This window comes from Rhinatrema bivittatum, chromosome 15, assembly GCF_901001135.1.
Source record: "Rhinatrema bivittatum chromosome 15, aRhiBiv1.1, whole genome shotgun sequence".
Classification (NCBI taxonomy): Eukaryota; Metazoa; Chordata; class Amphibia; order Gymnophiona; family Rhinatrematidae; genus Rhinatrema; species Rhinatrema bivittatum.
Genome location: NC_042629.1, coordinates 3,674,812 through 3,690,597, shown reverse-complemented (window position 1 = coordinate 3,690,597; position 15,786 = coordinate 3,674,812). Strand labels below are relative to the sequence as shown.

Genomic DNA, 15,786 nt, shown 5'->3' with positions numbered 1-15,786 from the left:
GGGTGTGTTTTGAGATTCATGTGAACTAGGGTTTTCTATTTGAGCGGCCGGGATTGATAGTTTTTGTTGTTAAGGGGCAGAGATTGTTAGCAATGTTGCTGGTGAGGTCGACCCAGGAGGAGAAGGCGCTGTCTGGAGATGAGAGGTCATGTTGGTTATCAATGTCAGATAATGCTTGTGTGAGAGTGTCCAAGCTGCAGGTTTTGCGGTATTTAAAGGATAGGGGTTGTGATGGGTGGGTAGGAGAAGTTTGTGGTATTGCGAGGGTGGTATGGATAATAGAGTGATCAGACCAAGGAATTGTCAGACATGAAGGGGATTTGATGATATTGATGGTGGAGTTGATGAAGATAAGATCCAAAGTGTGGCCAGCATTATGGGTGGGGGAGTGTATGATTTGGTTGAAGCCCATTGCTTCAAGGGAGGACATGAAGGCTTCACAAGCAGGGGATTGTGGGAGAGAGTCAACGTGGAGATTGAAATCTCCAAGGAGAATCGTGGGTATATCAGGGGAGAGGGAGTTGGCGAAGAATTCAATAAGGGGGGAAGAGTCTTTCTCAAGTAGACCTGGGGGGGGTGTAAATGAGACAGATTTGTAGTGAATTGGATTTGAAGAAGCCTATTTCATACTGGTTGGGAAGATAGCATTTCTGGGAGGTGAGCTTGAGCTCCTTTTTTACCGCCAGGAGTAATCCACCGCCTCTTTTCTTTTTCTGTGGAATTGAGAAGATATCGTATATGTCGATAGGGAGCTGATTTATGAGGGGAGTATCGTGTTGTTTAAACCAAGTTTCAGTAATAGCGCAGATTTCTGGTTTGGAGTCATTTAGCAGGTCATGTAGGAGATGTGTTTTCTTCTGTAGGGATTGAGCGTTGAGAAGGATTAGGGAAATAAGCGAGATACTGATGGTTTGGGTAAGGGGGGAGATGGGAATAGAGAGGAGCCTTCTTTTGGGGTGTGTGGGCTGGTGGGATACAAAGGGGGGCAGTATTGAGAGGTAACCGCGCTGAAGGGGTTCAGTGCAGTTGCAAATGAAGGGAGGCATTATATTACAGCTTAGTATAAGAGTCAAAGCAAGAATCTTATTGCTAGATGTAGGAAATGGGTGGTGAAGGAGATAGGGAGGGAGTTGTAGAAGCAGAAAACATATAAGGTAGTCTCGTTGTACACATGTGATAATACTTGTGCGTACTCAGGGGCGCACGAAGGGGCGAACAAAGGGGCAAGCCCCTTTGTCGCGCCCCTTCGGCGCGCGACGCCCGGCACGCGTCGCCGGGAGGATCAGGGCCTTAAATCTCGGTGGGGACGCCCTGGGATGACGTCGGATCGGGGCTTCATGCCTGGTTGGCTGAAAAGACGAAGATCGCAGCGTAGGAGGAGGGGCCCTGCAAGCCGGATCGCCGAAACAGACAAGCCTCACGGTCGGCGGTGGAGCCCGTGGGGGGTAAGTGCAAAATTTAATTATATCTTTTTTGAGATGCGGCGACCAGAATTGTACACAGTATTCAAGGTGTGGTCTCACCATGGAGCGATACAGAGGCATTATGACATTTTCCGTTTTATTCACCATTCCCTTTCTAATAATTCCCAACATTCTGTTTGCTTTTTTGACTGCTGGAGCACACTGAACTGACGATTTCAATTTTTATCCACTATGACACCTAGATCTCTTTCTTGGGTTGTAGCACCTAATATGGAACCCAACATTGTGTAATTATAGCATGGGTTATTTTTCCCTATATGCATCACCTTGCACTTATCCACATTAAATTTCATCTGCCATTTTGATGCCCAATTTTCCAGTCTCACAAGGTCTTCCTGCAATTTATCACAATCTGCTTGTGATTTAACTACTCTGAACAATTTTGTGTCATCTGCAAATTTGATTATCTCACTCGTCGTATTTCTTTCCAGATCATTTATAAATATATTGAAAAGTAAGGGTCCCAATACAGATCCCTGAGGCACTCCACTGTCCACTCCTTTCCACTGAGAAAATTGTCCATTTAATCCTACTCTGTTTCCTGTCTTTTAGCCAGTTTGCAATCCACGAAAGGACATCGCCACCAATCCCATGACTTTTTACTTTTCCTAGAAGCCTCTCATGAGGAACTTTGTCAAATGCCTTCTGAAAATCCAAGTATACTATATCTACCGGTTCACCTTTATCCACATGTTTATTAACTCCTTCAAAAAAGTGAAGCAGATTTGTGAGGCAAGACTTGCCCTGGGTAAAGCCATGCTGACTAGGGATGTGAATCGTTTTTGAACGATTAAAATTATCGTCAGATAATTTTAAAATCGTCCTAAATTGTTAGAGTGCATGATACAATACAAATGCCCCCGATTTATCGTCAGGGGCATTTGTATTGTATCGTTAAATAGTGCACGGGAATTATTTGGGAGAGTGCAGGAAAACCGGCACACCAAAACAACCCCTAAACCCACCCCAACCCTTTAAAACCAATTCCTTACCCTCCCCCACCCTCCCGAACCCCCCCAAAATGTTGTTACCTGGTGGTCCAGTGCGGGGGGTCCCGGTGCGATCTCCTGCCCTCGGCCATCGGTGCCATTTTGGCTGCCACTAATTAAAATGGCGCCGATGGCCCAATAAAAAAAAATCCCACCCGACCCTTTAAATCGACCCCCCCTTAGCCTCCTCCACCCTCCCGACCCGACCCATCGCTAATTTTTTTTTTAGGGAGGCCCGCGCCGCTAAAAAAAAACCCCACCTCGGCGGGCCTCGGGGAGAGATCCAGGGGGGCCTCGGGGAGAGGAGAGATCCAGGGGGCCTCGGGGAAAGATTTCCCGTTTCCAGGCATCAGCTGTTCTAAAAAAAAAATGGCGCCGATGCCCCTTTGCCCTTACCATGTGACAGGGTATCCGTGCCATTGGCCGGCCCCTGTCACATGGTAGGAGCACTGGATGGCCGGCACCATCTTTAAAGATGGTGCCGGCTATCTTTACTCATCAGCCATCTTTACTCATCAGCCCATAGTATAATACCCATCAGCTCATAGTATAATAGTATAATACCATATAGTATAATAGTATAATACCATATAGTATAATAGTATAGTATAATACCATAGTATACCATATAGTATAATAGTATAATATAATAGTATTTATTTATTTATTTATTGGTTTTTATATACCGCCGCTCATCAGAGATATCACGTCGGTGTACATAGAACAAGAATCCGCAATTGCGTTGTACATAAAACAATAATAAACATTAATAAAACAACTAAGAAACTTTACATTAAAACGGTTAAATGCATTAACAATAAAGCAGTTTATAAAAATATAGATAGATATATAGTGATAATGTTATATGGATTGGTTGTAATATTACAATTTATTATAGAATCGAGGGGAATAGTAGAGGGGAAAAGGAGGGAGGGGGTAAGAGATTAAGTAGGAGAAGAAGAGAAAAATGTGTAGGTGGAAGAGATTATATATACATGTAAGGCTGTTAAAAACAGAAAATTCTTCGGTTTTATAAATAGCAAGGAAGGAGCTAGGGATGAAATAGGTGGGAAAGAAACTAGTGTTGACTGCTGTAAGAAGGAGGTGGGAGTGAGGGTCGGGGAGGTAGGGTGACATCTTCAGTGTCTAAACTTAATGGATAAAAGATAGAGGAGGTAGAGAGGGGAGGGTAAATAGGGCTGAGAAGGAACATGTGAAGGTCATGAGTAGGCTATAGTGAAGAGCCATGTCTTGAGCTTTTGCTTAAAGGTTTTTGGGGACAGTTCAAGACGTAAATCAGTAGGCATGGAATTCCATAGCATGGGGCCAGCTAGGGATATGGCACGAGCTTTGGTGGATGCGTATTTGAAAAGTTTTGGTGAGGGGGTTTGCAGGGTGGCTATGTATGGTTTTCTAGTAGGCCTGTTAGAGTTATTGAATTGAAAGGAGTTGGAGGGCCAGTTCATTTCTGGGTTGTGAAGGGATTTGTGGATAAGTGATAATATCTTGTATTGTATACGATAGTGGATGGGGAGCCAGTGTAGCTCCTTAAGTGTGGGAGTGATGTGTTCCTTTGTGGGCGTATTCGTGAGGATACGAGCTGCAGTATTTTGTAAGATTTGTAGTGGGTGTATGGCATTTTTAGGCAGGCCCACTAGCAAAGCATTACAATAATCAATTTTAGAAAAAACCATGGCTTGTAACACAGTACGAAAGTCGGAGAAGTGTAATAATGGTTTAAGTTTTTTGAGTGTATGGATCTTGAAAAAACACTCCTTGAGGGTAGCATTAATAAATTTGTTGAGAGACATTTGATCGTCTAATACAACTCCAAGATCACGGACTTGTTGGGAGAAATGTGTGTGTGATGGGATAATGAGTGATGTGGGTGTAGCCTGTAGGGGTGTAGGAGGTGAGATAACCACGAGTTCAGTTTTTGTGGCATTTAGGGCAAGCTGGATGGAATTTAAGAGGTTGTTAATTGAGGTAAGGGTAGAGTGCCAGATTTCCAGGGTTTTCGGAATAGAATCAGTGATAGGAAAAAGAATTTGTACGTCGTCAGCATACAAATAGTGTGGTAGCTTAAGGTTAGAGAGGAGTTGGCAGAGGGGTAGGAGGTAAACATTGAATAGTGTGGATGAAAGTGAGGAGTCTTGGGGGACTCCCTGCCCAAGGGGAATTTCCTTAGATTCATGGTTGCCAAATTTAATTCTATAATGTCTGTCGCTGAGGTAGGAACCGAACCATTTGTGGGCCCGGTCGGTTATACCTATATCAGAGAGACGCTTGAGGAGAATCTGATGGCTTACAGTGTCAAACGCAGCCGAGATATCGAGTATAACTAGTAGATGGGATAATCCTTTGTCTAAACTTTGCAATAGGTAATCAGAAAGTGAGAGAAGAAGGGTTTCTGTACTGTGTAATTTACGAAAGCCAAATTGAGACGGAGAGAGGATTTCTTGCTCATCTAAGTAGTTACTAAGTTGACAGTTAATAGTTGTTTCTAAAGTTTTTGCAATAAAAGGGAGATTAGAAATAGGGCGGTAGTTGGTCAGATCGGCGGGGTCGAGCTTCGTTTTTTTTAGGGTGGGTTTAAGGATAGCTTGTTTTAATGGGAAAGGTACAATACCAGAATCAATGGAGGCATTGATTATCTTTGAGATAGGAGGGGCTATTAGGTCTGGTATAGTAAGGAGAAGTTTTGTGGGGATGGTATCAGAGGGGTGGGATGATGGTCTAGCTTTTTTGAGTATGGATTCTATTTCCATAGCGGAGGTGTGTTCAAACATTGTAAGTTTTGTAGAGAGTTTGCTAGATTGCACAGTATAACTGTTCTGAGGAGTGTGGGGAATGGTGGTAAAGCGTGTCATGATTTTGTTAACTTTATCGTGGAAGTGTTCAGCCAGTTGCTCACATTTATTTTTAGCCTCTTCTTCAGGAATGAGATTTGGAGTGAGGTTGGTAAGTGAGGTAACGTATTCAAATAGAGTTTTGGGGTTGAATTGGTACTGGTGTATTTTAGTAGCATAGAAATTCTTTTTAGCCAAGTTTATTTCATTATTGTAATTATGTAAGGAGGTTTTGTAGCGTGCAAGGAGGGTTGGGGAAGGGTTTTTGCGCCAGTTTTTATCAGATTTTCTAAGGGCTTGTTTTCGTTCTTTTAGTGTAGTATTGTACCAGGGTTTTTTTGTGTTTTTTTGAGAGGATAGTTGTTTAGTAATAAAGGGGCAGATTTTGTCAGCGACTGATAGTGTGTGCTCATTCCATGATGCAAGGGCAGTATCAGCATTGATAAGATTAAGGTTGTTAAGAGCATCAGACAGAGCTGTGGTAAGCTCATCTTTGTTGCAAGATTTGCAGATTTGTATAGTTGTAGATATAACAGGAGAGGGGGGGGGGCCTTTCCAGGGTGTTGGAGGTTCTTATGATGTAGTGGTCAGACCAAGGGATGGGTGAGCATGTTAGGGAATTAGTTGTAATGTATTGGTTAATGAAAACGAGGTCGAGTGAATGGCTGGCTTTGTGGGTGGGCGAATTGATAATTTGATTGAATCCTAGAGATTTCATAGCTTCAAGGAAGGAGGAGCAGCTAGGTGTGAGCGGGATAGTGTCCACATGCAGATTAAAGTCGCCTAAGATGATGGCTGGGGAGTCAATCGAGATGTTTTTAGCTATGTATTCAATTAAGCCAGAGAGGTTGTTGCTGAGTGTACCAGGGGGGGCATAGATAAGGCATATTTGGATGCTAGGAGCTTTAAACAAACCAATTTCAAGTTTAGGTGGGGGGGATGTAGCTTGAAGGGTGAGTTTAAGTTGTTTCTTAGTGGCTATTAAAATGCCTCCACCCTTCTTTTAGGTCTGGGGATGGAAACGATGTCATAAATATTGTTGGGAAGCTGGTTGAGGAGTACATTATCGGTGTCTTTTAACCAGGTTTCAGTTATTGCCAGTATGTCAGGTGTTTCATCTAGGAGGAGGTCATTAATGATAGAGGTTTTTTGTTTAGTGACTGGGCGTTGAACAGAATGAGAGACAATGCAGTGAGTCCAATAATTTGGGTGAGTGGTGGGGAGATCATAGTGGTGTGAATGGATTTAAGGTATGAGCGATGGCGTGAGGCATAATGCGTTGGAGGTCTATATCTATTGTAATTGAGTATCGGGATGTTTAGCATGATTGAAAAATGAAAAAGGTAAGGGAATAGTTTCTCAAAGAGTTTAGGTAGATTCCTGGGAAGAGGTTGCGTAGATAAATTGTACTGGTGGTAGAGGTAGCGGCGAAGAGGGAAGTTAATGCTGGAGTGATAAAAGGAAGAAACAAATTGCAGTTGATTGGTTGTTGACATCAGATAGTTATACAGTCGCTTAATGTAAAGCCAAATATGACATTAGTAGGTATCATTTAGAGACAGGAATCATCTAAGCAGGATGCTAAGAGGTGCTGAATAAGCGTGCGTGATGCTGAATTGGGTGTCAGAATATATGGTGCAATTGAAGAGCGTAGAGGTATTGTCAGCGCTGAGCTTGGTAGCTGGTTGTTTGCTGCGTCGGCTTGTTGGCGTGGTCATTGGGGGGGGTTCTTCCGGACTCCAACGGGCCGCGTGTCAGAACACACGAGGAGGTTGTCGCTGTGAGGTGCGGAGACCAAGGAGAGAAGGCTGTAGATTCACTTGTGTCTAGGGTGGTTGGTTCGGAGTCCAGTTGGGTGCTTCAGGTTAGATATTTTAGAAAAGGGGGAAAGCTGGTCCGTCTCTCTTTCCCAGGCTCCGTCCCTACTTTGGGACGGTGGTCCGCAGAGAGAGGCGATAGCGTAGGAGGTGGGTTCAAAGCGGTCCTACCGGGACTGCTGAAGGGGGCTGCTAGAAGGGGCGCTCAAAGGGGCAGGCCCCTTTGTTGTGCTCCTTCGGCGCGCGGCGCCAGAGCTGCAGTGAATTTAAAGGGCCCCTGTGCCCTTTGCGATTGGCTGGAGGTGAGTGTTAGTAGGCGGGCCTTTAATCCGGTCGGGTCGGCGGGTCGGCGGGCCTACTCTCCGGTCGGGTCGGCGGCAGGACGGCGCGGTAGGCCGCGTGGTCGGCCTCGGACCCAGCGGGGGCAAGGGAGAAATTTAGAGGCCTTACCCCGATGGGTCCCTGGCGCCGATCGCGCAGGCCCTCCCTCGTTCCGGATGCCGCGTGGGTGAGAAGAGTCGCCGGTGCTTGTCGCAGGGGAAGAGGCTGATCGCTGGAGCTGCAGTGAATTTAAAGGGCCCCTGTGCCCTTTGCGATTGGCTGGAGGTGAGTGTTAGTAGGCGGGCCTTTAATCCGGGCGGGTCGGCGGGTCGGCGGGCCTAGTCTCCGGTCGGGTCAGTGGCAGGACGGCGCGGTACGCCGCGTGGTCGGCCTCGGACCCAGCAAGGGCAAGGGAGAAATTTAGAGGCCTTACCCCGATGGGTCCCTGGCGCCGATCGCGCAGGCCCTCCCTCGTTCCGGATGCCGCGTGGGTGAGAAGAGTCGCCGGTGCTTGTCGCAGGGGAAGAGGCTGATCGCTGGAGCTGCAGTGAATTTAAAGGGCCCCTGTGCCCTTTGCGATTGGCTGGAGGTGAGTGTTAGTAGGCGGGCCTTTAATCCGGGCGGGTCGGCGGGCCTACTCTCCGGTCGGGTCGGCGGCAGGACGGCGCGGTAGGCCGCGTGGTCGGCCTCGGACCCAGTGGGGGCAAGGGAGAAATTTAGAGGCCTTACCCCGATGGGTCCCTGGCGCCGATCGCGCAGGCCCTCCCTCGTTCCGGATGCCGCGTGGGTGAGAAGAGTCTCCGGTGCTTGTCGCAGCGGAAGAGGCATACTATAATACCATAGTATAATACCCATCAGCCCATAGTATAATACCGAGGCCCCCCTGGACCACCAGGTAACTTTAAAAGTTTTTGGGGGGGTTGGGAGGGGGGGGGGTCGATTTAAAGGGACGGTTGGGGGGGTTTTTTTTAGCGGCACGGGCCTCCCTAAAAAAAAAATTAGCGATGTGAATTGGAATCGGAAACGATTCCAATTCACATATCTTAACGATCAGATTCGGCCCGCCCCCCCCAGCCGAATCTGATCGTTAAGACGATCTGGCACACGATTCACATCTCTAATGCTGACTTTGTTCCATTAAACCATGTCTTTCTATATGTTCTGTGATTTTGATGTTTAGAACACTTTCCACTATTTTTCCTTGCACTGAAGTCAGGCTAACCGGTCTGTAGTTTCCCGGATCGCCCCTGGAGCCCTTTTTAAATATTGTGGTTACATTTGCTAACCTCCAGTCTTCAGGTACAATGGATGGTTTTAATGATAAGTTACACATTTTTACTAATAGGTCTGAAATTTCATTTTTTAGTTCTTTCAAAACTCTGGGGTGTATACCATCCGGTCCGGGTGATTTACTATTCTTCAGTTTGTCAATCAGGCCTACCACATCTTCTAGGTTCACCGTGATTTGATTCAGTCCATCTGAATCATTACCGATGAAAACCTTCTCCATTACGGGTACCTCCCCAACATCCTCTTCAGTAAACACCGAAGCAAAGAAATCATTTAATTTTTCCGCGATGGCCTTATCTTCTCTAAGTGCCCCTTTAACCCCTCGATCATCTAACGGTCCAACTGACTCCCTCACAGGCTTTCTGCTTCTGATATATTTAAAAAAGTATTTACTGTGAGTTTTTGCCTCTACAGCCAACTTCTTTTCAAATTCTCTCTTAGCCTGTCTTATCAATGTCTTACATTTAACTTGCCAACATTTATGCTTTATCCTATTTTCTTCTGTTGGATCCTTCTTCCAATTTTTGAATAAAGATCTTTTGGCTAAAATAGCTTCTTTCACCTCCCCTTTTAACCATGTCGGTAATCGTTTTGCCTTCTTTCCACCTTTCTTAATGTGTGGAATACATCTGGACTGTGCTTCTAGAATGGTATTTTTTAACAATGACCACGCCTCTTGGACATTTTTTGCTTTTGTAGCTGCTCCACGGAATGAGCAGAAGAAGCCTCCTTTTATACTTCCTCTGATCCGGTGCATAGGAAACAGCTATGGTCAATTAAAGGGGCGAGGTCTCTTTAAATATAGGAAGGAGGCGCGGCCTCGTGTCTAAGATGGCGGCAGCCATCTTGGATTTTGGCCACGGAGGAAAAGCTGCCCAACGATGCAAGGGAGGAGCAGGGATGGCTCCCAGCCCAGCGTCCACCATAGAGGGCCTCGCCGACGCGTGGGACCGACGGGCATCGGGCTACTGGCGCTTCCCCCGAAGTTGCTGCGGTGGGTCACCATTGCGGGTCAGGTAGGGGACCGCGGCTGCGGCTGTCCGTGGCCACAGAACACAACAGTACCCCCCTCTTTAGGGCACCTCCCCAGAGGCCTGGGTTTAGATGGATGGTCTCTATGGAATTGGTCAAGCAAGCCCCGGTCAAGGATGTTGGCCAACGGCTCCCAGGTATTTTCTTCAGGACCAAACCCCTCCCAAGCTAGCAGATACTCCCATTTCTTTCGATGGTTTCGCACGTCCAACACCTCTCGGACCTCATAGGTGAGGTCGTCTTCAGAGGCGATAGGTTGGGGAGTTGGAGGCATACTGGAAGGCCAAGATAGTACCAGAGGCTTCAAAAGAGAGGCATGGAACGTGTTGTCTATCTTAAGTGAAGGCGGTATTCGAAGTTGGTATGACCGCACCAATCCGACGGAGGATGGGAAAAGGTCCAATAAATCGAGGGGCCAGTCGCGCTGATGGCAGCTTCAGGTGAATAAACTGGGTGGTCAACCATACCTTTTGACCGGGTCTCAGAGGCGGGTACAATCTCTGCCGCTGATCGGCATATCTTTTCGCCACCTGACTGGCTTTAATCAGTGCGCGCCATGTGGAGAACCAAAGGCAATGCAATTCGTCTGTTGAGAGTTGGACTACCGGAGACGTGACGGAAATGGTAACTGGCAGCAGCGGACGTGGCTGCTTCCCATTGACTATCTGGAATGGAGAGGATCCGGTAGCCATAGAAAGGTAAGAATTGAGTGCAAATTCAGCCCATGGAAGCAGACTTGCCCAGTCGTCCTGTTTCTCATTGACGTAGATACAGAGAAACTGCTTTAGGGTTTGGTTCGTTCTCTCTGCTAGACCGTTGGTCTGAGGGTGGTAAGCAGACGTATAGTCCAGAGTGACGTCGAACTTCTGACAGAGAGCCCTCCAGAATCTGCCAATGAATTGGGGGCCTCGGTCCGAGAGAATGCTTCTTGGTAAACCATGTAGTCTAAAGATGTGCTGGATGAACAGCTGGGCCAACTGCGGTGCAGATGGCAATCCTGGGAGGGGAACGAAGTGTGCCATTTTACTAAATCGATCAATGACCACCCATATGACAGTGTTCCCACTGGATGGAGGCAGATCGACCCCGAAGTCCATTGCAAGATGGGTCCAGGGTTCCGAGGGAGCTGATAATGGCTGAAGCAAGCCTGGGATCAAGCCTGGAATCCTCTTATGACGGGTACATGACTGGCAGGACTCTACATAGGACCGGATATCCTTGTTGACCTTAGGCCACCAATAGTATCATCGAAGGGTCTGTAAGGTCCGATGTTGACCCGGATGACCGGAGCAATGAGAGTCATGAGCCCACGACAGAACTTGTTTCCACAGATGCGGTGGAACAAGGGTTTTCCCGGGAGGGATGGTCATGGTGGCGGACAGCAGGACCCGTGATGACTCGATAATAAACTGGGGATCATCAGGTGCCTCCGCAGTCTCGAAGACATGAGACAAGGTGTCAGCCTTGAGATTCTTCCCGGCCGGTCTATAGCGTAGGACGAAGTTGAAGTTGGTGAAGGATAACGTCCAACGTGCTTGTCAAGGATTGAGTCGCTGTGCCCGATGCAAGTACTCAAGATTTTTATGGTCCATGTAGACCGTAAACTGATGTTGTGCCCCCTCCAACCAAGGACGCCATTCTTCTAAGGCCACTTTTATGGCTAGGAGCTCTTTATCACCAATGGCGTAGTTCCGCTTTGCCGGGGAGAACTGGTAAGAGAGGAAGGCACACAGGTATAGCTTGTGGTGTTTCGAAGCCTGGCTTAGAACGGCCCCCACGCCTTCTGAGGATGCGTCCACTTCAATGACGAACGGCCGTTGCTGATCCAGGAGGTGAAGGCTCGGCTGTTGCAGGAATGCTTCTTTGAGTCGGAGGAAGGCGGCCTCCGCTCCTGGAGGCCAGTTCTTGGGGTCCGCGCCTTTCCGGGTCAAGGCTGTCATCGGGGCAACAATGGATGCATAATGGGGGATAAAGGACCGATAATAATTGGTGAAACCCAAAAACCGTTGGAGTGCCTTTAGTCCGGACGGTTGCGGCCATTCCCGAATGGCTTTTAGTTTCTGAGGGTCCATACTGAATCCCTCACTGGAGACAATATATCCCAGGAAGGGAAGGGACTCCCACTCAAAAAGACACTTCTCTAGTTTTGCATACAATCTGTTTTCTCTTAAACGTTGTAGTACCTGGACGACGTGCTGACGGTGAGCGCTCAGGGAATCCGAGAAAATCAAAATGTCGTCAAGGTACACGACCACACACCGATACAAGAGATCATGGAGTATCTAGTTCATGGTGTTCTGAAACACCGCTGGAGCATTACAAAGCCCGAACGGCATCACTAGGTACTCATAGTGGCCGTCTCGGGTGTTGAAGGCCGTTTTCCATTCGTCTCCCTCCTTGATGCGAATCAGATTATAGGCCGCTCGGATATCTAACTTGGTGAAGACCCTCGCACCTTGCAGACAATCGAAGAGCTCGGAGATGAGGGGCAAGGGGTAGCGGTCCTTGACCGTTATTGCATTCAGGCCCCGGTAGTCGATGCAAGGGTGAAGGGTTCCGTGTTTAAAAAAGGATTGGATAAGTTCTTGGAGGAGAAGTCCATTACCTGCTATTAAGTTCACTTAGAGAATAGCCACTGCCATTAGCAATGGTAACATGGAATAGACTTAGTTTTTGGGTACTTGCCAGGTTATTATGGCCTGGATTGGCCACTGTTGGAAACAGGATGCTGGACTTGATGGACCCTTGGTCTGACCCAGTATGGCATTTTCTTATGTTCTTATGTTCTTATGTCCTTCTTCCCAATGAAGAAGAACCCAGCCCCCGCTGGGGACGTCGACTTGTGAATGAAGCCCCTTTCCAGATTCTCTTTGATGTACTGAGTCATGAGTCATACTGGGTCAGACCCTTGGTCTGACCCAGTATGGCATTTTCTTATGTTCTTATGTTCTTATGGATTGCGTCTCCGCAGGTGAAAGGGCATAGGTGCGCCCCCAAGGAGGCTCAGTGCCAGGGAGGAGGTTGATGGCACAGTTGAATGGCCGGTGAGGCAGAAGTATCTCGGCCTTTTGCTTGGAGAAGACATCCGCGTATGAAGCATAGGGGACCGGCAGGCCCTGAAGGCTGGTGAGGGTGGTGGAGCATGAGGCTGGAGTCACCGGTTGGAGACAATTGTCGTGACAATTCGGCCCCCAGTGGGATAATTGCAAGGTCTTCCAGTCAAACTGGGAACCATGCTCCTGAAGCCAGGGAAGACCCAGGACGACAGGGTATATGGAATGCTCCAAGATATGGAAGGGTATCTTCCTTCAATTTCCTCCCCCTTTCAGATCCTAGTTATTTTTCCCTGTTTTTTGTAACTTTCTCACATCCTAAATATTGTTATTATATCTGTTAAGTTTCATTCTATATGTGACGTTGAATTGGGAAATGTTTTACTATGTTACTCTCTGCCTTTACTCACATTGTTAATTGTAAACCGGGTTGATGTGATTCCATCATGAAACTCGGTATAATAAAAATAATAAATAAATAATAATAAATAAATAAATGATGAACGAGGCCAACCCTCAACTGGACGGGTTCTGTGATGTGTGTCACACATCCCGGGAGGGGTTTACCTTGGATCGGTGAGATGACCAATGGAGCTGGAACACGGACCTGTGGAATCTTCAAGTGCTCCACCAGACTCTTCATAATGAAATTGCCACAGGCACTGGAGTCTACCAGAGCTAACGTGTGGAATTCACTGTCTGCAGACGTTAGTGCCACTGGTAGGATTAGTGGAGGTGCAGGTGAGGTTAGGCCCAGGAAGGGAGCTCCTTCAGGTCCTAGGCCCAGGAGTTTCCCGGTAGCACCGGGCATGCAGCTATTTGATGGCTCTCTGCGCCGCAGTAAAAACAGAGTCCTTCCTTCATTCGCCGCCGGCGTTCTTGTGTGAAAAGTCTCCCACGGCCCAATTCCATAGGCTTTTTGGCTGTTCGGGAGGCTCCCGATCCACCCTTGGGAGAAGGCGAGCATCTTGAAGGGGTCGAGGCTTTTGTGGTGTTTTGGGTCTCTTGGCAGCATTCTTGATGGCGCCTATCTATACGCCCTGCCAGGTCGATAAGGGCGTTCAAGGACCTAGGTAGTTCCTAGCCCGCGAGCTCCTCCTTAGTTCTGGGCTAAGCACCTGAAGGAAGATGGTTCGTAGGCAGTCGGGGCCCCAGCGAGCTCCGAAGAAAGGGTCCTGAAATCAATGGCAAATTTGGCCAATGTCCTTGAACCTTGGCGTAGTTGAAGCAGTTTGTCCCAGCGGAAACCTCCTGCGTGGGATCACCGAAGCTCATCCGGAAGAGCTCCCAGAACTCCCTCAAATTCCCACAGGGGAGAAGCCCACTCTAGGGCCTTCCCTTCAAGGAGAGAGAGAATGAAGGTGGTCTTGGTAGCGTCGTCGGGAAAAAGGGCCGACTGCAGGCAGAAGTGCATGTTGCACTGGTTAATGAAACCCCTGAAGGCCCATGGTTCCCCAGAGAAATGTGGCGGTGTTGGCAGGCGGATTATTGAGTGACCCCTGGAAGCCACAGGCGGGGACGGCAGAATGGGGTTCATGGGCTCTGACGCCTCAAAGTGTTGGGTCAGGCCCTCCACTGCAGAGACAAGGGCATCCAGGGTCTTTCGCTGGTCCATCAAACGCTGGGTCATTCCCGGAATGGCCTGGCGGGCAGATGCCTCCGCCGGGTTCATGGACTTGGCAATCTGTTATGCTCAGGCTGTGAACCCTTGGGCCGACGGGAGGGTGGTGTACCTTAGGAGGTGGGTCCTTAGGTTCTCCCATCGGTGATGAGGCGGAACAGAAGATGTGACCGGCTGACCTGTCAGAAAATCCCTGGTTTTAAATTCTGCTAATGGTAGAAGCCTCAATACTTCCATTCAAAATTTCTTACAGACCCTCGGCACTGGAGACTGAGGTGACCATGGAGGCAGAGGAAGAATCGTGACGTTGAAGAAGCCAACTGTGTCTTCGCTACTGGAAGCCCGCGGTCCCCCCGGGAGGAGCCCATAGGGACCCGAGCCGCTGGGACTTAGGTGGACCTTTGACAGGTCAAGGAGTCGTGAGGTCGGTGCAAAGGCTAACTGGAGCTTCACCCCTGGAAGTCTGCGGTCCCCCCGGGAGGAGCCCATAGGGACCCGGGCCGCTGGGACTTAGGTGGGCTCTTGGAGACGATGGTCCAGAAGAAGTCCAAGGTCAAGTGCCAGAGGGTCGTCGCTTACCAGTCCGAGGTCACACACAAAGGGATCGCCTCTTGCCAGTCTGAAGTCTCACACCAGGAATCACCGCTTGCCAGTCTGAAGTCAGGAACCAAGGAATCAATGAGACGAGACAGGAACCGGGAAGCAAGGATCCGAAGTACAAGAAGACTCACCGAAGCAAGCAGACCTGACCAACCTCGGACGTTGCCGTCAAGGAATGAGCAGAGGAAGCCTCCTTTTATACTTCCTCTGATCCGGTGCATAGGAAACAGCTGTGGTCAATTAAAGGGGTGAGGTCCCTTTAAATCTAGGAAGGAGGCACGGCCTCACGCCTAAGATGGTGGTGGCCATCTTGGATTTCGGCCGTGGAGGAAAGGCTGCCTGACGCCACGAGGGAGGAGCAGGGACGGTTCCCAGCCCGGCGTTCACCGTAGAGGGCCTCGCCGACACGCAGGACTGACGGGCATCGGGCTACTGGTGCTTCCCCCGATGTTGCCGCAGAGGGTCACCGTCGCGGGTCAGGTAGGGGACCGCAGCCACGGCCGTCTGCGGCCACAGAACACAACAGAGGGATTCAGTTTTGTAAGGAACTGGGGAACCTTTTGGGGAAGGGGGACTCTCTTCCGAAGGGGTGGGCTCCACCTTAACCAGGGTGGAACCAGACTGCTGGTGCTAGCCTTTAAAAAGGAGATAGAGCAGCTTTTAAACTAGAACAAAGGGGAAAACCGACAGTCGATCAGCAGCGCATGGTTCAGAGGGAGTTATCTTCAAA

General features: G+C 48.6%; 1 protein-coding gene across 1 annotated transcript in view; it reads left to right on the top strand.

Moving 5' to 3' along the window:
• Window positions 1–15,786, top strand: part of LOC115077030 — an 88,079-nt gene that overhangs the window by 12,615 nt on the left and 59,678 nt on the right. Inside the window, exon 3 of the mRNA XM_029579180.1 lies at window positions 11,963–12,025. Coding sequence (XP_029435040.1) covers window positions 11,963–12,025 — 63 coding nt within the window. The remainder of the gene's footprint in view (window positions 1–11,962; window positions 12,026–15,786) is intronic.